Source organism: Acinonyx jubatus, chromosome B3 (genome assembly GCF_027475565.1).
Source record: "Acinonyx jubatus isolate Ajub_Pintada_27869175 chromosome B3, VMU_Ajub_asm_v1.0, whole genome shotgun sequence".
In the NCBI taxonomy this organism is placed as follows: domain Eukaryota; kingdom Metazoa; phylum Chordata; class Mammalia; order Carnivora; family Felidae; genus Acinonyx; species Acinonyx jubatus.
The window spans coordinates 45,186,459-45,210,524 of NC_069386.1; the positions used below are offsets into that span (position 1 = coordinate 45,186,459).

A 24,066-nucleotide genomic window follows, 5' to 3' on the forward strand; every position below is an offset into this window, starting at 1 on the left:
TTCTGCATTTTGGTGTGTGTTTGATTGTTTATTCATGATTAGATTCAATGAGCATATTTTGTCAAGAATACTGTAGAGGGAAAGCTGGGCATTCCTTATTGCATTGCGTCAAGATGCACATATCTTTCTACTACTGGTAGTGCTTCGCTTCATTACCTGGTAAATGAAGTGATCATTACCACATCTTTAGTGTGAAGTTATCTTTTTCCTTTATAATTAGTAAGTAATTTATGGGGTGATACACTCAGTGACCATGAATATCCTGTTACCTCATATCTTTCACCTAGTGGTTTTAGTATCCATCGATGATCCTTACCTAAGTCACTTTATACATGTGAGGTTATAAAGTGGTACCTTTTTAAGTCTATCATCTCACATTTATTGATTAGAATTTTACAGCTTTTGCAGTCTTGACCTCTAATAAAAAACTAATTTAAAGTTTAAGTCAGAGTTATTAATATCAGTAAATGTAGGTTGTCCATACCACTACTTCTTAACTGCCAGTTTAAATTTGTATTGTATTGGGGCACCTGGGTGGCTCAGTTGGTTGAGCGTCCGACTTTGGCTCAGGTCATGATCTCACAGTTGGTGAGTTCGAGCCCTGCGTCGGGCTCTGTGCTGATAGCTCGGAGCCTAGAGCCTGCTTTGGATTCTGTGTCTCCCTCTCTCTCTCTGCCCCTCCCCCACTCATGCTCTATCTCTCTTTCAGAAATGAATAAATGTCAAAAAAAAATTAAAAATAAATAAATAAATAAATAAATTTTGTATTGTATTATGATGAGCACTGGGTGTTATATGTAAGTGGTGAATTGCTTAATTCTGCTCCTGAAACCAGTATTACACTACATGTTAACTAGAATTTAAATAAATTTGAAATAAAATTATTACTATTTCCAAAGAAATAGGCCACTAGTATCCACTATAGGTTCTAGATTTTTTTTTTCTTTTTTAAAAAGTTTATTTATTTTGAGAGAACGAACGTGAGGAGGGAAGGGGCCAGGTAGAGAGGGAGAGAGAGAATCCCAGGCAGGCTCCACGCTGTCAGTGCAGAGCCTGTCGCAGGGCTCCATCTCACATACCATGAGGTCATGACCTGAGCCAAAACCAAGAGTCATAGGCTTAACCAACTGAGCCACCCAGGAGCCCCAAGGTTCTAGATTTTCTTAAGAAACTGCCTGCAGTATTTCTAATTATAGTTCTGTGTATTATGCCTTAAACTACTTAAGGACTTTTCAGTGCTTCCCCTCTCACCCATGTCTTGGTATTTTTATTTTGACAGTTCTCTTAATTATGGTAATTTGATTAAATTATGAAATATGTTCATGAATATGGAGAACCCTAATAAGGGAGAAGTACATGAAATTTGAGAGAATGGAATAAACTTTTAAAAGACTAAACTAAAATGGAACAGCTATCTGGAAATAGAACCAATTCGGTTAAAAATAATCACTGCTTAATTATAAAGGGAAAACAAATGATGATAAAATTGTTCCTGGCTAGTAGCATTCACTTGAATTACACATGGAAGAAATTTAAACTCAGTCTGCTTTTACTATGCCATGGAGCATGTTCCTAAATCACTTTTCCTTGAGTCCAGTTGGTATTCATTGAAGGAATTCAAGCCAGTAGAATATTATATTAGTCTAACTGTAGTTCAGCTTGAGGTGTACATGTGCAGCATATGAAATTTAATGTGGAGGGAATGTTATAAATTACAAAATGAAGTAAATTTCAGTATTAACATACTTTATATATCTGAAGCAGGAAAGGTTGGGAAAATTAAACCTAGAATAAAGAATATTATTGTTCTTTTTTAGAATTCACAAATCATCTATATGACAAAAATCTAGAGACCAGTGATATTTTATTGAGGGAAAACTTACAAACCTGCCAGGTTTTAAAATGAGAATGCTCAACAAGCATTGGTGGCTTTCATGAATTGTGACATTGTTTTTCATTTATCAGGTAATTAGTAATATCAAGCATGTGATAGTAATGACATTGCTTCTTTGTGTTGTAGACTATCCCCATAAATATGGTCCACAGGGGGGCTGTGCAGATCATTCAGTATTTGAAAGGATGAGGAAGTACCAGATGACTGGTGTAGAGGAAGTAACACAGGTAAGGATTTTAATACTAGCTTGCATTTAAGAAATGGAAATGGTCTTCGGCATGTGTTCCTGCATTAAAAAAACGTATGTTCTGGAATTTCTGAAAGATTTATGCCTCTGTGGAGAGATGATGATGATGATGATGATGATGATTATAAGTTAAAACTTCTTTAAAATTCTTTTAATGTTTATTTATTTTTGAAAGAGAGAGACAGAGTTGGGGAGAGGCAGAGAGAGAGGGAGACACAGAATTCAAAGCAGGCTCCAGGCTCTGAGCTGTCAGTACAGAACTTGACGCGGGGCTTGAACCCACAAATCTTAAGATCATGACCTGAGCTGGTCGCTTAATTGACTGAGCCACCCAGGCGCCCCAGTGACTATTGTGTTTTTTTTTTAAACTCTTTTTTTGACCTTCTTAAAAATAGTTATTCAAAACACAAATTTAAATGAAAAAATTATATTTATGGTAAACATTTATTATGTATTTTGTCATCCTTCTATAAGTAGTAAGATAGAGTAATGTTGCTTGAGTTTCTTGAGTCACAAATGCAGATTTGTGCATTTCTTCATCTGCAGAGTGGGACAAACAATTCTATTTCAGGGGATCTTTCAAATACAAGTGAGATTTTATTTTTGCATTTGTTGAACAGTTATGTATCAATCTGCTAACATGTTAAAGACTGGTAGGTTCTGGGAGTATGTGGAAATGAAGATACAAGCTTGTTCTCAAAAAGTTAATACAACTTGACCCTTGAACAACATGGTAGGTAGGGGTGCCGACCCTCATGCAGTTGAAAATCCACGTGTAACTTTTGACTTCCCCAAAACTACTAATAGCCTACTATAGACTGGATACCTTACTGATAACACAAATAGTTGATTAATGGATTTTGTATGTTATATGATCATATAGTGTATTATTACAGTAAAGTAAGCTAGATTAAAAAATGTTATTAAGAAAATTGGAAGGAAAATACATTGACAGTACTGTAGTTTATGTATGGGAAAAAAAATCCACATATAAATGGACTCACACAGTTCAGACCTCTGAAGGGTTTGTTCAGGGATCAACTGTAGTTTAATTGGAGACAGAAACAATTGAGAATGATAAGAGATAGAGGAGGATTAAGCATAAAAGGAATAGTTAATTTAGTCTAGGAAGTATTTGAGGACAGCAATCAGAAACTAAAAGAATAAGAAGAAGTTAGGTTGGCTGCAAAGAGATAGGAAGACAGGAGGAGTAGTGTATACAAAGGAGAGATAACAAGACCAGTAAAAATTTTTAACTCCAGGGGCGCCCAGCTGACTCAGAAGACAGTGAAAGAGCATGTGACTCTTGATCTCAGGGTCATGAGTTTGAGCCCCTTGTTGGATATAGACATTACTTAAAACAAATAAGTTAAAAAAAAAAAAAAGAATTTTTAACTCCAGGGTGGAGTGCAAACCTAGAGACTAGGAGACTAATTAGAAGTTGTTTCAGTTGACAATAGTGGCCTGTACTAAGGTATTGGTGATATGAATAGAGAGGACAAGACTATAGATTGCTAAATATAAGAGTTTAGCAGTGGCTCGATACAATATTCATATATGAAAGTAGGTTGCATTTCTTTATATCAGCAGTAGACTACCAGAAATGTAATGAAAGAAAGGACATCATTAATAATAGTATCAAGAATACCATGTATTGAAAGAAGCAGTGTAACAAAGGATTATAAGGGTTAAATAAGGAAAATTGTAGATTTGGAAGAAATGTTAAAGAAGATTGATTTTAAATAAAAGGAGAGATATACCATATTTGTGGAGAATAATACCTCATATTATAAAAATACCAATTTTCCTCATATTGATTTGTAGGTTCACTGCAATTCCAGTATAAATTACAACAGGGTTATTCACACCACACGATGGGTTGAGAATGTTATACAGAAAAGTAAAGGCTAAGAAGAAGTAGCGACCACCTAAAGATTGTAAACTGTAAAGAGGGATTTACTCTGGAAGATTTTATGACTGATTATAATACTTGAGAGTGTGATATTAGCATAGGATGAACAAATTGACCAGAGGAATAAAATTGAATACTGAGGAAGAGACCCATACACGTGTGAAACTTTGTTGTTAAGTAGTAGAGGTGGAATCTCAAATCAATGTGGAAAAGTAGAGACCAGTGAATAATTGGAGCCAGAAAAAAAAATGTACATTTGAAAAAAAATGAAGTCAGGTCTCCATCTCACATCATGTATAAAACTCCAGATATATTAAAGTACTAAATGTCTAAATGAAAACTTTGAAACTTAGTGGAAAAAGTAAATAGAGATTGTAACTTCCAGCTGTGATGGAATAACTGATTTCCAACTAGACTACTTGCAAAATATATGAAAGAATTGTCTCTCTAAATCTCTCTGTGATTTCCCTGATGGGTTTGTTTGTTTGTTTGTTGTTTTTTTGTTTTTGGCTGGTGGCAAAATTTTAGGTATGGCACAGAGGAAGGGGATCTCAAGAAGAGTAAGAAGTACATAGCAGTCTTGCTGAGTTGAAGAGACTAGTCAAAGTTTAGGGAGGGTGAGGTATCTGGACTTAGGGCAGAGTACCTGAGAGGAGAGGATTACACTGAGAAAAAGCTCCAGATATCTGGACAGAGGTTGCCTTGAGTTTTAGCTGAATACTCATCTGTTGGATGCATAGGGTGAGATTCTATTAGACAACTACTAGAGAAAGACAAACTACTGGAGAAACTATAAATTGAACAACTGTAAGGAATTACACTTGGTCGAGATCCCAACATGCTAGGAGTAGGTTGACCTTACCCTAGAGTAAAGACTACTCCAAGCCTTCCTTTATAAAGCTGAAAAATGAAGCTTGAGAAAGATCAAAGTGATTTCAAGTAAATTAGCTCCCTGTCAAAATAAAACTCAATAATATTTATTAAAGGAAGACACAGAATGCAGATACTCAGCAATGTAAATACCTAGTAATGTTACATTTGAATGTCTAACATTCAAAAAACATTACTGGATGATAAAAAGATAAAAATGTGATCAGAAACAGAACCAAAAATTACAGGCATTAGTACACAAGGACTTTAAAACAACTATCATTAATACGTTCAAAGAGTTACAGAAAAACATGAAAACAAACAGGAGAGAATAGAAATTATAATAAAGACCCAGATGTAACTTATAAACTATGAAAAGTACATTTTCTGAATTTGAAAATTTAATGGAGAGACTTAAGAGCAAATTAGTTATTGCAGAAGATAACATGAGTAAACTTGAATAAGGGACAGTAGAAGAATAGAAACAATCCAAATCTAACCGGAAAGAACGAAAATAAAGAAAACAATTGGATTCCAAGGAGGAAGGAAAGTAGAAAAAAATATTTCAAAGAGTAATGTTTCCAGAATTTTAAGATATGAAGAAAAATTTTAACCCATAACCTAAGAAGCTCAGTGAAACTTGAGCAGGATAAACATAAAATCATACCAGGACATATTAAAAAATCAAATTACTGGAAATGAGAACATCAGAAAAGCAGCCATAGAGGGGCACCTGGCTAGCTCCATTGGTGGAGCATTGAATCTTGGGATTGTGAGCTTGAGCCCCACTTTGAATGTAGAGATTACTTAAAAATAAAGTCCTTAAAAATAAAAAGCCATAGAAAAGAATATACATTTACATACAGGGAAGTAAATACTGTAAGAAAAACTGCTGACTGCTTATCACACATTGCAAACTGAAGACATATATGGAATGACATCTTTAAAATGTTGAAAGAAACCTTTCCAACTAAGATCCTTTATTCTGTGAGAATAATATTTAAAAATGAGTGCAAATTAAATATCTTAAAATTTATTTTAATGTTTATTATTTTTGAGAGACAGAGACAGAGCATGAGGTGGGGAGAGGCAGAGAGAGAGGGAGACACAGAATCCAAGGTAGGCTCCAGGTTCTGAGCTCTCAGCACAGAGCCCAACATGAGGCTCAAACCCATGGACCGTGAGATCATGACCTGAACCAAAGTCAGATGCTTAACCGACTGAGCCACTCAGGTGCCCCTAAAGATCTTTTTTAGGCAAAAGCTGAGAGAATTTGCTTCTAGGAGATTTACATTGCAACAAATGTCAAGGGATGTTTTTCAGGTAGAAAAAGAATACCAGATGGAAATGCAGATTTATACAAAGAGGTGAAGAGCGTAAAATAGTAAATACATAGGTAAAATATAAAGGACATTTTTATCATTTAAGTAATTTCTTTAAGAAGATTATTTAAAATAGTAACAATGTAAAATGAATTTATAATATACGAAGAATCAAAATTTATGATAATAGCACAAAGGATAAGGAGGGGAAGAGTGGAAGTATATTGTTGTAATCTTCTTAACACTATACAGGAAGCAGCATAATTTTGTCAGGTAGAATCAGCAAACTCAGCAAACTACAGCCCTTGGGCCAGCTGCCTGTTTTGTAAGTAAAGTTCTGGAACGCAACCACAGTCATTCATAGGTGCATGTTTGTGGCTGCCTTTGCACTATACTGGTAGAGTTGGGTAGTTGTAACAGAGACAATGTGGCCCAAAAGTCTTAAGTATTTACTATCAGTCCTTTTAGGAAGATGTTTGCAGAAATGTCCCCTGTCCTGGAATTAGCACTGAAAAAAATAGTGGAGATACATTTAACAGGGCAATAAAGGAAATCATATGTACAGTTGACCCTTGAACAACATGGGTTTGAACTGCACAAGTCCGCTTATATGTGGATTTTTTTTTCTGTAAATACTATACAGTACATAAACTACAGCATTGTAAATGTATTTTCTCTTTCTTCTGATTTTATTTAGCTTTATTATAAGAATATAGTGCATAATACATATAATACGCAAAATACATTTTAACTTACTAGTAATCGGTAAGGCTTCAGTCAGCAACAGGCTATGGTATTTAAGTTTGGGGGGAGTCAAAAGTTATATGTGGGTTTTCAACTGTGTGAGTGGTCAGCATCCCTAATCCCTGGGTTGTTCGGGGGTTAACTGTAATTTAAAATATTCAGTTAATCCAAAAGAAGGTAGGAAAAAAAAAAGAACAAAGAACATATGGGACAAATAGAAAATAAATACCAAGATGGTAATTTTAAATCTAACCATATTAATGATTACATTAAATGTCAATGGACTGCACATATTGATTTAAAAAGCTGAATGTAAGAGTGATTAAAGAAGTAAGACCAAATCTGTCTAAAAGAAACGCAGTTTAAATGTAAAGACACAGAGGTGTGCCTGGTGGCTCGGTCAGTTAAGTGTCTAACTTCGGCTCAGGTCATGATCTCACGGTTTGTGGGTTCAAGCCCCACATTGGGGTCTGTGCTGACAGCTCAGAGCCTGGAGCCTGCTTTGCGTTCTGTGTTTCCCTCTCTCTCTATCCCTCCCCTGCTCACACTCTGCCTCTGTCTATCCAAGATGAATAAATGTTAAAAAAATTTTTTTAATGTAAAAGACACAGTGTAAAAGGATAACAAAACATGTATCATACAAGCACTCATCATAAGAATGTTAGAGTAACCATATTAATATCAAAGAATGTATATTAGTTTACAGAATATTACTGTAGACAAGGGGGGGGACATTTTACTTCAAGAGAAATAATCCCTTAAAGTTAGTTAATAGTGCAGTTATTAATAGAGCTATGAAATATATTAAGGAAAAACTGACAAAACTGAAAGGAAAAATGGAAAAATCTACAAATTATATTCAAAGGTACACTCATTTCTGAGTAAACAAGTAAGTTGACTGATAAGTTGATAGAGCAAGTAGACAGAAAATCATTTAGGATATAGGGCACTTGAACACCACTCTGAACCAACCCAACCTAATTGACACTTAAAGAATTTTCCACTCAACAGTAGCAGATACATATTCTTTACAAGTGTACATAGACATTTGCTAACATATGCCAGGCTGCAAAATAAGTCCCAATAAGTTTAGAAGGATTGAAGTTACATAGAATAAGTTCTTAAGTCTCAAGGAAATTAAATTAGAAATCAGTAATAAAAAATTTGGAAAATCCTAAAATTTTTAGAAATTAAGTCATATGTAAATAAGACAATTGGAAAATAATGCAATTGGAAAACATTTTGAAGTGAATGATAACAAAAATACAAGACAATAAAATTTGTTAGATTCAGCTTAAGTAGTATAACCACTGAAAGAAAATTTAAATGCAAGAAATGTTAAAGGATGTTCTTTGGGTAGAAAAAGGTACCAGATGGAAATTTAGGTCTATACAAAGAAGTAAAGAATGCACATTAAACATCTGCTAACAACAAAGAATGTAAAGTCTTAAATGATCATATTGGAAAAGAAGAAAGATCTAGAAATCACTCATACAAGCATCCACCTTAAAAAGCTAGAGAAGAGGGGTAGCTCGGGTGGCTTAGTTGGTTGAGTGTCCAACTCTTGATTTGGCTCAAGTCATGCATGATCTCATGGTCATGGGATCAAGCCTGTTGTTGGCCTTCTGAGCATGGAGCCTGCTTAAGATTCATATTCTCTCCCTCTCTCCCCCTCTGTCTCCCTGTCTCTCCGTCTCTCCCTTCCCCCTCTCTCCCTCCCTCTTTCTCTCTCCCCCCCCCCTTTCACTCTTTCCCTCCCTTGGCCCCTCTCCCCCACTTGCACACTCTCTCTTAAAAAAAAAAAAGCTAGATTAGGAAGTACAAATTGAACTCAAAGTATGAAGAATAAAACAATAGGTAAGAGATATATCAATGATATAAAAACGAGAAAAATCAATAGAAAAGTTTAATATAATTGATAAACTTTTAGCCAGTCTGATCAAGAAATAAAGAGAAAACACAAATTAATAGTGTCAGGAATGAAAGAGGGGATATTACCATACACATTAGTAGTTTAAGTTTTCAGTACATTGAGCCAATAAATTCAACAGCCAACTTAATAGGCAAATTCCTTTACACATACAAATTAAGAAAAACAAGCAAAAATAGAATAGTAGGTGTGTATACCATGAGATTAGATTGATACTTAATAATTTTCCGTTAAGGAATGTTCAAGCCCAGATATAGTTTCACTCTTTTTTAAAAAAATTTATTTAATGTTTATTTTTGAAGGAGAGAGAGAGAGAAATAGGCAGAGAGAGAGGGAGGCACAGAATCCAAATCAGGCTCCAGGCTCAGCTGTGAGCACAGAGCCCGATGTGGGGCTCGAACTAACGAGCCATGAGATCATGACCTGGGCCAAAGTTGGACGTTTAACCGACTGAACCACCCAGGCGCCCCGTAGTTTCACTCTTGAAGTCTAAACATTTAAAAAATAATATCAATCTTACCCAAAGCCCTTAAGAAAATAAAGGAGAAAGGAAACTTAGCACATTCTGTCAGGCCAGCATTATCCTGATACCCACACTATACAAAGACATTGTAAGAAAACTAAACTGCAAACCAACATCCCTTATAAATATGTATGCAAAATTTCTTAAAATATTAACAAGTCAAACTCAGCAATATTTAAAAGAAGATAACACATCACGGTCATAGCACAATTAGGCAAGAAAAAGAAATGAAAGGCATGTAGATTATAAAGAAAATAAACTGCACTTATTTGTAGGTGAATTGAGAGTATGCTTAGAAAGTCCTAATGAATCTAGGAAAAGTTACAAAATTAGTAAGTGAATTTTCCAAGGATACAGGATAGATAAAAAGTCAGTATGCAGAAATCAGTTGTATTCTGTATACTACCAATGAACATTTAGAAAATGAAATTCAAAAAAACCCTCTAGGGGTGCCTGGGTGGTTCAGTTGGTTACACATCTGACTCTTGATTTTGGCTCAGGTCATAATCTTGTGGCTCATGAGTTCAAGTCCTGCATTGGGCTCTAAGTTGACAGTGTGGAGCCTGCTGGGGATTCCCTCTTTCTCTCTCTCTCTGCCCCTCCCCCATGCTCTCTCACTGTCTTTCTGTCTCTCTCAAAATAAATTTTTAAAAAACCTCTAAAAGTATCATTAAGAATATAAAATACTTAGAATAAATTTAATAAGATACGCACAAGGCATATATATGAAAACTGTAAGACATTGCCAAGAAGAATAAAATATCTTAATAAATAGAGGAATATATTGTGTTTATTGTTTGGAAGACTCAATATATCAATTCTCCCCAGGCTCTTCTGTGGAGTCAATGCAACACCTATCAAAATCTTAGTGGGGATTTATCTAGTAATTGATAAACTGATTCTGAAGTTAGGCTGAAATGTAAAGGATCTAGAATAGCCAAAAGAACTTTCAAAAAAGCACATACTAGAGGATTTACACTGCCTGATATTAAGACTTACTATAAAGCTATAGTAATAGAGATAGTGTCCTCTTGACCTAAGGTTAGACGTATAAATCATTGGAACAGAATAGAGAGTCCATAAGGTCAGTTGATTTCCTCAAAAGTCCCACGGTAATTTAAAGGTGAAAAGAGCAGTCTGACAAATGGTACTGGTATAATTAATTGGATATCCGTATGGAAAAAAAAATTGAACCTCAACCTATACACTTAACACCTCATACAAAATTTAACTGAAAATAGATAATGAGTCTATATACTTAAGGCTAGAATAAACTTCTAGAAAAAAAACATAGAAGTTTTTGTGACTTTGCCACAGGCAACAATTTTTTAGGATGCAAAAATACCCATTCTAGGGGCACCTTGGTGGCTCACCTTGAGCGTCTGACTCTTGACTTTGATGCATCGAGCCTGCTTGGGCTCTTCCTCTCTCTTTACCTCTCCCCCTGCTCATGTGCTCTCTCTCTGTGTCTCAAAATAAATATTAAAAAAAAAAATACCCAGTCTCCAAAATTTATCAATTTGACTTTGTCAAAATTAAAATCTTCTCAAAAGACACACAGTTAAGAAAATATAAAAAGCCACAGACTGTGAAAAAATGTCAACAGTACATCTATCTGGCAGAAGTCTTCTCCAGAATATACAAAGAAGTATTATAACTCACTTAAAATAATGCATCAAATTCCAATTAAAAAATGAGCAAATTGTTTGAAACGATATTTAAAAATATTTTGGATTTTGGGATAGAGAAACTCTTAGAATATGATGTAAAATCTTTTGACTATAAAAAATTTGATATATTTCACCATATGAAAATTAAGGGTAAAAGACACCTCAAAATGAAGACAATTACAAGCTTTGAGACAATATTCAGAATACATAAAATTACCACAAAATTGTTTTCAAGATACAGAGTAATCCTTTTCCTGTTCAGAACTGCTAATAAAAACCAATCTGGTCTCAAGATAAAATTTTTTTTAAATAAATATTTTTAAAGTACATATGTACATGTTTATATGTGTGTCTGCATGTGTGTGTTTGTGTATTGGCTTGGAGGCATTGGGGAGAGAACAAGGCTGTGAAGAATTATGGGGCTAGATCTTAGGAAAATATGAGGATGACTGAGTGAGCATGGCATTTGGATCTACCTTTTCTCCAGCTCTATCTTCCAGTTCCTGATAAAGTAGCTGAGAGACTGCGAAGCTGAGTAGAACTCTCCAGATTCTTGAGCCTTAGGGTAAAAATAGTACATGAGGCCTTCTCTGTAGTGCTTTAGGTTTGGATCTTGAAGGGCTACTCCCTGGAAGTAAGGGTGGGTCAAAAAAATGTTCTACCTCTTCCTGTCAAAGGGATTACAGTTTTACATCACAGCTGCTTAATCTGTGATTAAAGTAAGGTGATCCAGGATTACTAGTGCATCAAGCCTAACGGTGAAGGCCAGAAGCAAAAATAAATTTTCTCTTGAGAAAAATATCATCGCCTGAAGCCTAAAATTCTATCTGTGGTTTTTCATGTACACTGTCTGGCACTCAGCTGAAAATAATAAGCATATGAACAAATGAGACAACATGATGGAAGAACAAGAGGAGAAAAGTTGTATACCAAACATAAGTGATGCAAGAGTAAATGGCATAAAGTGTACACCCTCAAAGAGTTTACATTGTACTGGGGTATCAGACATGTAAACAGCCTAAAGGTTTCGAGGTAATGAAATGATCAGACACAGATACAGACTTTAATATGTTCAAGTACATAAAGATGGAATTTAAAATTGCAGCAGAAAACTGAAAATGAACAAAAGAGTCTGATGGAAATTCTAGAATTAAAAAACATAACAACAGAAATTAAGAATTTGATGGATTTAGATCTGGGTGGTATATCATAAGAAAAGAGAATGAACCACTCAGAAGCAAAAGGATAGAAAATACAGAAAAGAGATAGGAGACTCATCAAGAAGGTCTAGCATATATATAATTGATTTCTCAGGAGGGGAAAAAATGACAGTGAAATAAGGACAGATATGGCAGAGACTTTTCCAAATATGACAGAGGATATCAACAATTTTGGTAAGCCCTGTAGTTAGAGCAGGATAAATACTTTACAGTGAAAATAACACCCTAGGATGTTACTAGAAAAGTCTAAAAAATGAAAGATATATACTCTTAAAGGCAACCAGTAAAAAAAGTCCAGTCACCTTTACAGAAGCAACAGTAAAAATGACAGCTCATTTTTCATTGGCGACCATTGAAACCAGAAGACAGTAGGGTGTGGTGAAGCTGAGTAACTGCCACCCTCGAATGCTGTACTCAGTGAAAATAGGTAAAGGCAAAATGAAGGTGGTAACTGAGAGAACAGAGAAACATGGAGTTGTCAAGGGAGAAGCAAAGTATGAAATGTGAGAGTAAATTTGGAATTGTGGCTTAAAATCTAATTTGTTTAGTACAATTTATTTGATGTTTTTGTTTATTTTTGAGAGAGAGAGAGCGCATGCGCGCACATGTGCAAGCAGGGGAGGGGCAGAGAGAGAGGGAGACACAGAATCCGAAGCAGGCTCCAGGCTCTGAGCTGTCAGAACAAAGCCCGACGTGGGGCTTGAACCCATGAGTGGTGAGATCATGACCTGAGTTGAAGTTGGATGCTTAACCGACTGAGCCACCCAGGTGCCCCAAATGTAATTTAATTTGAATTCTCCATAACTATGTCATCAAAACTCAGTTAAAATGGAGTCCTCAGATGTCAGCAAATGTTTAAGTGCTTGGATTCAATAGCAGTGTTAATTCTTACTTACTGAGTATCTGCTGTTTGCCTGCCAAGTCTGTGTTAGGTGATAGCAATATAGTGAGAAGCAAACAGGGATTGTTCTTTCTGGAGCTCCTGTTCTAGTGGTTGAAGTAATGGTGGTAGGCTGGAAACAGAAATTAAACCAATCACCACACAGTATACCATAAGGTTGCACTATGGAAGGGACATAGGTGCGTTCTGTGAGGTGGTGTAATCGATGGGTCTGAAGGAAAAAGCTTGGTTAGGAGAAGGCAGCTGTATGTGCATGTGCAAAGACTGGCAGGAGACAGACGATGTTGGAGGATTGGAAAGAAGTCTGTTTAGCTGTAGCACAGAGAGCTAGGGTTGGGTTATGTGGTAGAGTCTCTCTTTGAAATAATATAGAATGAGAAGAAACCGGGCATGTAAGCAGAGACTGCAATGTTGATTTGGTGGCACATGTAAAGCATTTAGAGCTTTATCCTTAGAGCATTAGGAAGCCATTGAAATATATTATGCAGGTGGGTAATTTTGCAAGTTGGCATTTTGGAAAGAGTGTGGTTTGGAGAATAAAGGGAAGGCCGGTAGTGGTTATGGATAGAGATATTGCAGTACCCTAGGTAATAAATGATGGTAGCTGGGGCTAATGTGAAGGCACCAGAGATAATGGGCAGATTCCCTAGGTATTTAGGAGATCAATTTGATGGGGCTAGGTAATAGATTGGGTATTAGAGGGAGAGAGAAGAAAATATCAAAGTAGTATAAGCTACTGTAAGACTTGCTTTATATTTAAAGGATTATATATTAAAAAATATGTTTTGAAAATGTTTAAAAGTGGAAGAATTGCTTGAATAAATTATAAATCATCTATATAGTGGAATGTTATGAGACTGAAAGTGAGATTTATAAGAATTTTTATGGTGTGGGGGAATACCTATGGTGTTACATAATAAAGCAGAATATGAAATTGTACATAATGTGTATTCTTAGCTGTATGAAGTATAATATGAAGCATACTAATTATCAGAAATGACTCTCTTTTTGACATATAGACACCTCAAGGAGAACATGCCGTTAATGGTCCAGAACACTTGAGGAAAAAACGTACAACTTCAGCTGAAAGAAATACTTGTCAGCTTTATATTCAGACTGATCATCTGTTCTTTAAATATTATGGAACACGAGAAGCTGTGATTGCCCAGGTATTTATAATTTTGCTACTATTTTAGGAGTTCTCACACTGTTTCATTATACCTATATTTTCCTCTAAAATTAAAGTTATGGCATATCTCTTTTTTGAAAAACAAGTACATATTTTTAATAATTATAGAACATGTAGGATAAGTACACAGATGACTGAAAGACCAGTTAGGATGTTTTAGAGTCATGAAAAGCTGAAGTGTAAGAAAATGATTTCATGAAGATGATAGCACTGGAGCTTAGCTTTGAAAAGAGGATTGAATTTTCTTTTCTTTTTTTTTTTTAATTTTTATTTATTTTTTGTAAATTTACATCCAAGTTAGTTAGCTTATAGTGCAGTAATGATTTCAGGAATAGAATCCAGTGATTCATCCCCTACATATAACACCCAGTGCTTATTCCAACACGTGTCTTCCTTAATGCCCCTTGCCCATTTATTCCTCTCTTCCCCACTCCCCTGCCAGCAACCCTCAGTTTGTTCTCTATATTTAAGAGTAAGGGGGTTGAATTTTCAATTGTGGTCCTAAAGAATGGAAGAATAGAGGAATCCTTCCAACAAGAAGTATTTCATTTCTATTCTGTATTCCCATTGTACTTAGTACTTTTTTTTTTTTTTGTACTTGGTGCTTTCAAAGTTGCGTTGTTTGCATATGTGTCTTTTCAACACTTACTATAAAGTAAAAAGTTTTTGGAGATAACCATGCAAGATACCCTTCGTGTTGAAGAGTCCCAGTGAGAGTTTGAAGATGCATTTTGACTCCAAATTTGATTTGAGACTAAGAGGATTCAGGTGCCAATAGTATAAATGATGGACTCATTTTGGTGTTGTTGACTAGCTTAATTTTAGATGTGTTTAAAAGCCAAGTGGTCATTCCTTAGGATATTGAAGTAGACCTGGAGTTTGGGAGAGGTTAGCCTAACCTTAAGCTTTCTGCATAGAATTTATGGGTACAAAAGATATAGTTCAAATAAGGGGAGAGAATGAAATTAAAAGGGAGGAAACTGAGGGATAATATCTGTATATAGTGAGTAGGTTGAGGAAGAGAAGCTATGGGGGAAAACATAATAGTTAAACATGTTGGAGATGAACTGGGGTTAGCCAAGGAAGAAACAAGTTTCAAAACAAAATGTCATATTATAGAGATATCAAAGAGAATGAAGAATGACTACAATATGTTAATTTACTAGATAGGGAGAGTCCTTTCACAATGTATACATGTATCAAATCATCAAGATGTGTACTTTAAACATCTTACAATTTTATTTGCAATTATGCCTCAATAATACTGAAGACAAAAAAGACTATAAAAGGTAGTTGATTTTTAGTTACTAGAAGGTTATTGATGAGTTTTAATCTGCTCTTGGTAGAGTCGTGAGGGTGAAAACATTGCAAGCATAATGGATGGGTTGGCCGAGGCAGCAAGAATTTTTTTTTAAATTTTTTAAAAGTTTATTTATTTTGAGAGAGAGAGCATGTGAGTACAAGTTGGGGACGGGCAGAGAGAGAGAGACAGAGGATCTGAAGCAGGCTCTGTACGGTCAGTGAGCAGAGCCCAGTGTGGGGCCTGAGCCCACGAAACTGTGAGCTCATGACCTGAGCTGAAATCAAGAGTCGGACACTTAACCAACTGAGCCACCCAGGCGCCCCAGTGAAGCAGCAAGGGTTTTAAGAAATGTGAAAAATAGGAAAAGATATGGTGATTTAGAAATACTATGAAGTATTTGGGGGTGAAAGGAAGACAGGGAATACTCAGGAGAAAGTTGGTAGGAAGAGGAAAATGATCCAGTAGAAAAGTAATGTAAGATACAAGAGAAAGAAAAATCGATAGGAGCCAATGTTCTTGCACGTCCAGCCAGTAAGGATTGGGATCAGGAATAAAGAAAAGTTTCCCTTTAAGGAAGAATTACCCTTTGAGGAAGATAGAAATGGATAAAGTTAGAAAAATTTGAAGGTTAGGAGGGAGGGGAATCAAGACGAGCTCTCAGTAAAGTATGAAGTATAATCATCTGTGGAGGAATGTTTGAACTACTACTGTCAGGAATGGAGAAGAAACAGAATCTGATAAGGGATTAGTAGGCCAAGCTGAGGTTAGATAGCATGAATTTATAATAGACCCTGTCAGCATTGTTAGGACTTTCTTTAACAGTATGTCAACCTGAGCTACTTCTGAAATTATTACTGTTCATTCTTCCACCTGTGTCGTATTTGTATAATTTGTTTGAAAATAGTTTTTAAAGTGTATATACATGCTTTTACATAAATTGTAGCAAGAATGCTTTTTATATATAAAGTTGGGAAAGTGGTTTAGAAGCCAGAGAGTTTAGTTGGGAGTCAGGTACATAAACAGAGAAGTCTTTTGTGTTCTATCACCATGTTTAATTTCCTCCTAGAATTTAGTAAATCTTTTTTTTTTTAATGTTTTTTTTTTTAAATTTATTTTTGAGAGAGACAGAGCATGAGTCAGGGAGGGGCAGAGAGAGAGGGAAACACAGAATTCGAAACAGGCTCCAGGCTCTGAGCTGTCAGCACAGAGCCCGACGTGGGGCTCGAACCCATGACTGGTGAGATCATGACCTGAGCTAAAGTTGGACGTTTAACCAGCGGAGCCACCCAGATGACCCTAGAATTTAGCAAATCTGAATGTATCTTATTTATGTTTGCATTACTTCCTCTCATCCCTCCTCCTCTAGAATAAATCTTTGTAAATTTATATGGACCTTTTCTATTTGTTCACCATTAGATTCCTAGCATCTAAAACAGTTCCAGTGTATACAAAGTGGTCAACAGAACTTAGAGAATGTGTACTAGTGCAGCAATAGAAAGACTAAAGTCAGAGAATAACTGAGTGTCCTGATTATTATCAGGGAAGTTCTTACAGAAGATATTCAAACTAAGCCTGAAGGATAAATAAAGATACTGTAGGCATAAGAAAATAGCATGTGAAAAGGCATGGAGGTCTGACATTGCAGGGTTGATTGAGGGAACAAAGTTTTATATGATCCAAGCAAGAGTGCATGTTTGTTTTTGGCTGGGGACGAGTCTGGAAAAGGCACAGAATCTCCCCTCTCAGCCCTAGTTGACTAATCTTATTTCATCTTTTCATCCAGTATATGATGTAGACATTTTAAAATTTGAGTGTGGTCGAACATGAATAATTCTTGATTTGGGAGATGGAAATTCACAGTCTTTTTTCACATTTTAATACTGCTTCTAAAATATTGTTCTTTTTTTAAATCTATAGATATCCAGTCATGTTAAAGCAATTGATACAATTTACCAGACCACAGACTTCTCTGGAATCCGCAACATCAGTTTCATGGTGAAACGAATAAGAGTAAGGAATTCCTTTATTTTTTTCAATGTTTGTTTATTTTTGAGAGAGAGAGAGAGAGCACGTGCGTGCACAAGTAGGGGAGGGGCAGAGAGAGAGAGAGAGAGGGAGACACAGAATCTGAAGCAGGCTCAAGGCTCTAAGCTGTCAGCACAGAGCCCGATGCAGGCCTCGAACCCACGGACTGTGAGATCATGACCTGAGCTGCAGATGCTCAACTGACTGAGCCATCCAGACAGCCCAAGAGTAAGGAATTTCAGTAGTTCAGAACATTAAGAAAGACCATAAGGACCATGTTTATAAAAAGAAAAATACTTGGTTTTTACTTCATCTTTATGTAGTAATAGTTTATTTTATATTACTGATCCTACTATCTTTACTCTTGGCTTTTACACACACACACACACACACACACACACACACACACACACTGGGTTTATGATTTAGAACGAAATCTGTAGGGCTGTAATCTGTACTGCAAAAGAGGTAACAGTCATACTATATTCTGTCTGATTAATATAACATTTAGAAAGCCATAACTTATCAATAACTACAGGTATTGTACTTGACCTTTTATCCCCCTGATGTCATTTTCCAGCTTCTTAAGATTTGCTTTGTGTGGTATTTTTCCGAGTGTGTCTCATTTGGTGTTCCAGGGAAGGAAAAGATAGATGGAATGGTTAAATAAAATTGGAAGTCGGAAAAACAGTACTGTACCCTCGTCTTGTAAATTCACAGTGCACGCTAACTTATCTCAGATTTTGAGAATTCCTTCATGAGAGAAACTCATAATTTTTTCTTAAAATATTTACTTTGAGAGAGAGAAAGAGAGCAAGGGAGGGGCAGAGAGCAAGGGAGAGAGAGAATCCCAAGCACGCTCTCTGCTGTTAGTGTGGAGCTTGATGTGGGGCTTGATGCCATGAACTGTGAGATCATGACCTGAGCTGAAATCAAGAGTTGGACGCTTAACTGACTGAGCCACCCAGCTGCCCTGAAACTCATAATTTTCAGAAATAATTTGACCATGGAACCTTTTCTGTATTAATGTCAACTGAGAGTCCAAATAAATGTAGAACATATTTTGAGAAATGCTCACCCAGAGCCACAGGGTCACTGATGATTAGTTTTAATGTTATAAATTTAAATAAGTAGATTTTAAATTACTAACAAAATTGGGTTGGTTGTTTCAGAAGTTTTCCAAATGTGAATCTTTCCATGTGTATAGCTTTTAAGAATATGAATTCATAAACTAGATAAGAACCTGAATTAAAAAAATTATTTTATGAAAGTATTTGCCACAGGGTTTCTTTATTTTTGTGCTTCTAACTTTCTTCAAATACGGTTGACTAAATTATAATTTGTGTTTATGGATGTAATATATTTAATAGCATAGGCAAAATTGATCCTTAGTAGTATGATTAAATGTTAAATTGGAATTTAAGGTGAAATGTGGTTTGTAGATAAATAATGTAAGAATTGTTCATAATCAATTGCTTTCATGTATATTGAGAGCAATTTAAACCCTTAAATGACCAAGAAAAATATTGTTTAGTAGGCAAAGCAATAAAATGCAAAGTAGTGAATCACTTCTTGGCCTTTTGGCTAAGATCAAGTGTAGTCTCTGTTCTTATCAATTTAAAATGCAAAGTAGTGAAAAGTAAAGAATACCAGAACAAATTTAGTGAAGCACTTTTTTTTGAGTAAAATGCTTTGCATTATGAAGAAATGCATGTGTATGAATGGATAGTGTGGCAGTTAGTTGTTTTCAGGTTTTTAGCTGAGATTGAAATTTTAGTTCAGATCTCATCTGCTGAAGATTCCTTGTGACCCATTAATTAATTTGAAGTTTGTATCAATATTTAAATAAGAATTATCTCATTTCTGATATAGGTAGCTAAAATTTAGATGCAGTTTTTATTTGTAGCCAGTATTACAGAAATATCAAGGAATTTCATTTGACTGGGAAAAAAGCCATTTATAGCATGTCTCTCAAATGTGTTATTTACAATGTAGTGTGATAGCTTTTGGAATTATTTATGTTAGATGACCATTACTGATTGTTTTTAGTTAATTGTTAGTAGATAAATCAGATGTTCTGAAATCTGTCCTTAGGCAGTTGCCGTGAGTAGTGTTTTTGCAATCCCGCTTCTAAGCCTCTTGGTTTTACTGAAGGGTGTGGATCCTAAAAAGACCTAACATTCTCATTTTATCAACTGTTACATCCTCCCTTTACTACCAACATTTTCAATAGGATGAAGTTTGCCTTCTAAAAAATGTTTACTTTCATGGATACCCCTTTTTATTCTGTATCAACAGTTCTGTCTGTAATGCTCTCACTTACTTGAGGAAAGCCACATTGTTCTAGGACTTCAAAGGTTAGGCAGGGGTCTCTGAAAGGAGGCAGGGGCTAATAAATGAAAGCTTTTGTTTGTAGAAGTTTGGTATCAGAACTGATTATTCTTCAGATTGTGAAGGAGGAACCTGCACTAGGAGTATAGTAGCTAAGCATCTTAAGAAATATTCTGGAGGAACTCAGCTTGATACAGTAAGAGAAGAGAATTGTCAGTAAAAAAAAAATCTTGCCCACAGTCAGGGAAAAACAATTGAACTTGCAGTTTATTGGGCTCGACTCCTGTGATTTTAGGCAAGGAGAACCAAGAAAACGGTTTGTCTGTTGAATTGACAGTCTTGGGTTTGATATCTATGTTATGTTCTAGTAATTAGCTAAAGTTTAAGGTTTTTATATCCTTATATTTTCCACCATGTGCAGGAGATTAGCACTAAAAGAGACTTACTCAGATGATTAAATTTGAGAAGCTGTACTTTTATTAGAATTTTTTTTCAAGAAGAACTTGTTTTTCCATCCCAAAGAGAATGCTCAGTGTTCAGGAACCTGGCAAACCTTGCCCAGAAATTTAACTTGCTCAATTTTAATTCTCCTACTCTGTTTCTTGCCCCACTCCCCCACCCCCCTTCCTTCTTTTCAGCTTCTGTAATCAGCTCAGGGATGGGGGCATTGGGGGATGAGTTGTAGAAGCCTTAATTCAGGCCTGATTTCCCTTGGGTCCCAAGCATATTGTGCAGGCAAATGCAGAAGAAGGGGAACAAAGACTTTACACAAAGGCTCTGCTAACTTTAATTGCTTATTTAAATAATTGTTTTGAATTTTAGATCAACACAACTGCTGATGAGAAGGACCCTACAAATCCGTTTCGATTCCCAAATATTGGCGTGGAGAAGTTTCTGGAATTGAATTCTGAGCAGAATCATGATGACTACTGTTTGGCCTATGTCTTCACAGACCGAGATTTTGATGATGGTGTTCTTGGTCTGGCTTGGGTTGGAGCACCTTCAGGTAGTTTATTTAACTGTTTCTTGCCTTAATGCTTGAAACAAAAAACAGTTTTCAGGGCAACTTGAATTTTACAAAAGTATAGGAGAACCTGATGCCTGTACATTATCTTAATTTATTCAACTTGAGTTAGGCAAGCATGATGTAAGTAGAAAAATAGATGAAACAACTTTTTATTTTGTCATGAGTACTAACAAGGGGGTATCCTGACATTTGGTACATTCAGTGGCTGAAATAAATAATTTTATGAGAAAAAGAAGTACTCATTTCTGAAAACAAAAATGAAATATTAATTTTTTCATAGAAGTTAATATTATTAATTAAAGATTTTTATTTTTCTTGGAAAGAGGGCCTTAGAATTACAAGGGGAAAACTATGTTCTTGCTTCTGTTCTGGAATGAGATAGAGAGTGGAGAAACCCTGGTCAGGAGCACTAGGTAAAAAGAAAAGAAAGACTGCTCGTATTATTATTTTATTTATAGCCTTTATTTTAACAAAAGTAAAGTGTTCTCTGAAAAGAGATGTAAGCAGCAGGTGTCAGTACCCGCAGCTCCACTGACCTCGGCACCTGGGCCCATGTTCTACTGGGGTCTCTGCCTTAGCTATGAACACTGCTGTTGCTAAGAAATCTGGGATAGGATCCTCTACCCATTGCAATGGAGGTGGAACAGTCTGTGATTTACATTATCATTAAGTTCAGAAGCCTCGTTTAGAGAAATACAGATTTATTAATTGAAAGGTTGAGTAGAAACAATCACATACTCTTTGAATATAGATTTGGTCATATAGAGTTTGATCAATAGTCTGTCAGCTTTTGAGCTGTATACAGTAATGTCTCTTTCTTCTGATGTATCATTTCTATCTTTTTATAAGAATCACCTTCTGCTTTGTGTAGGATAAGGCCAGCTTTTCTATTCCTAGTTTATTTTGTATTCCTATTAGTTTATTGTTTGATTTGTAATGCGTATTTTAAATCTTAAGTGGTACTATATTTTAGCTTTTATACTTTCTGTTCTTTTTTTTAAGCCAGCAATGAATATTCTTTTTACAATTTTCAAAACTTCTTTTGTTTTTCTTCCACATTTTCATAATGTCCTTAAGGTGCAAGTTTATGTCATGGATTGTATATATCATAGTACTGTATTTTTGGAGATTTATATTTGTCTCTTATGTTTATCTGTCCTGCTTTTGTGTTACTTGCATTGTCAGCAGATTTTACAAACTCATTCTTTTCTTTGATAATTTCACATGTTTTATAAGTTTCATATTTTTAAATTTCTTTTCCCCTCCTTTAATAAGTTGGATGGTTTTATCACAAAGTTTACAATTTCTTCTACTTGTTCATTAGTAAGTACTGTTAAAATTCAAGGATGCTTTTGATTTTTTGTTGTAAATTACCATTAATATAGTGATTCTCAAAGTCTGTTCCTTGGACTAGCAGCATCAGCATCACCTGGGAACTTGTTAGAAATGTAAATTCATAGGTCCCACCTAGGTCTACTGATTCCACTAGGTGTGGAGTCCAACAATCTTTGTTTGAACAAGCCTTCCAGGTGATTCTGATGCACTCAGAACTACCATATTCATATTTTTGTCTCTAAAGAAACTTGTTTACAGAATGGCTCCTGGGAAAATGATTGGATGATTACAAACCAGAAACTTGCTGTCATTTTACATTTTCACCTCCAGACTTGTGCTCTTTAAGAATGTAATGCTCCTGAAGGAGCTTGGTCATTTTTTTTTTTTAATCTTTAGATAGCTTCATGTCTATAAATGCAAAAATAAGCTATATTTTTAGGATAGTTTAAGATTCACAGAAAAATTGAGCAAATGGCATAGAGAGTTCCTGTACACCCTCTTTCCCTCATATTATTAACAGCTTACATTAGTATGGTGTATTTGTTATAGTTAACAAATATATTGCTTCATTATTGTTAACTGAAGTCCATAGTTGATTCACATTTTTTTAGTTTTTACCTAAGATCTCTTTTTTGTTTCAGGATCTCATCCAACATACCACATTACATTTAGTTGTTATGTCTCTTTAGTCTTTTCTTGGCTGTTTTAGTTTCTTGGACTTTTTTTGTTTTTGATGGCCTTATCAATTTTGAGGAGTACTGGTCAGGTAGGTATCTTGTAGGATGCCCCTCTCTTCCAGTCTCTTTGATGTTTTTCTCATGATTAAACTGGGGTGATGGATTTGGGGGACAGTTAATTTTTATATCTAGTTATTTTTTTTATTTGGACCACCAAGTATCATGCCACTCATTTTACTGAAGTGGCAGTGGGTAGAGTTCTGGATTTTAAATGGTGGGACACATAACTTATTTTTTTGTCATAGGTTCTACATCTGCTGCCTTTATTCTGTGTTAAATTCCCAACTCCAGTTCTTAGAAGCCTTATTCTAAGAGCTGTTGGGAAGGGGCTAGACAGGGACAGAATGGAGGCCAGAATGGGCAAGAGAAGGGATCTTTGTTCCCTTGATCCAACTTTTTCTAGTATAGGGTGCCTGCCCTATACTAGACATTGACAGGTTTTTTCTTCACTTCCCTTTGCCCTTTGACTATCTGAACTGAGTCTTATATTTGACTTACATTGTATTTTTTATAAGGAAAAATATATTTGTCCTTTATTGATTATTCAAGTACCCTTCTGAGGTATAGGTGTTATTGCCTCCATTCTGCAGATGAGGAAAGGATTCAGAGACTTTGTGACCAACCCAGTATCACACAGAGCCTAGAATCTGGACCTTTTGTTTCCAGGTTCAGTGCATTTAGTAGTTAGTGTGCTAAGTATTATATACTTTAATATCTTAGCTTTCTGTAAGACACTTCTGATAAGAAGTTGAAATGTTTTCCTGCATTTTAATGGAGGTTTTGTATTGTTGGAATCCATTTTTTTAAGAAAAAGGAGTTATAAAAGAGTACTACTCTGTAATATTTAGATATCATTTTGGGTAATTGTCATGGCATAATAGGAAGA

At 35.5% G+C, this 24,066-nt stretch overlaps 1 protein-coding gene and 1 pseudogene across 1 annotated transcript in view; both read left to right on the forward strand.

The window, feature by feature from the left end:
- ADAM10 (ADAM metallopeptidase domain 10) overlaps positions 1-24,066 on the forward strand; it is a 134,668-nt gene that overhangs the window by 76,384 nt on the left and 34,218 nt on the right. The window contains exons 5-8 of the mRNA XM_027067365.2: positions 2,021-2,121; positions 14,253-14,402; positions 17,643-17,735; positions 20,904-21,087. Of these exons, the coding sequence (XP_026923166.1) occupies positions 2,021-2,121; positions 14,253-14,402; positions 17,643-17,735; positions 20,904-21,087 (528 nt within the window). The remainder of the gene's footprint in view (positions 1-2,020; positions 2,122-14,252; positions 14,403-17,642; positions 17,736-20,903; positions 21,088-24,066) is intronic.
- LOC113602118 (uncharacterized) lies at positions 19,315-19,427 on the forward strand (annotated as a pseudogene).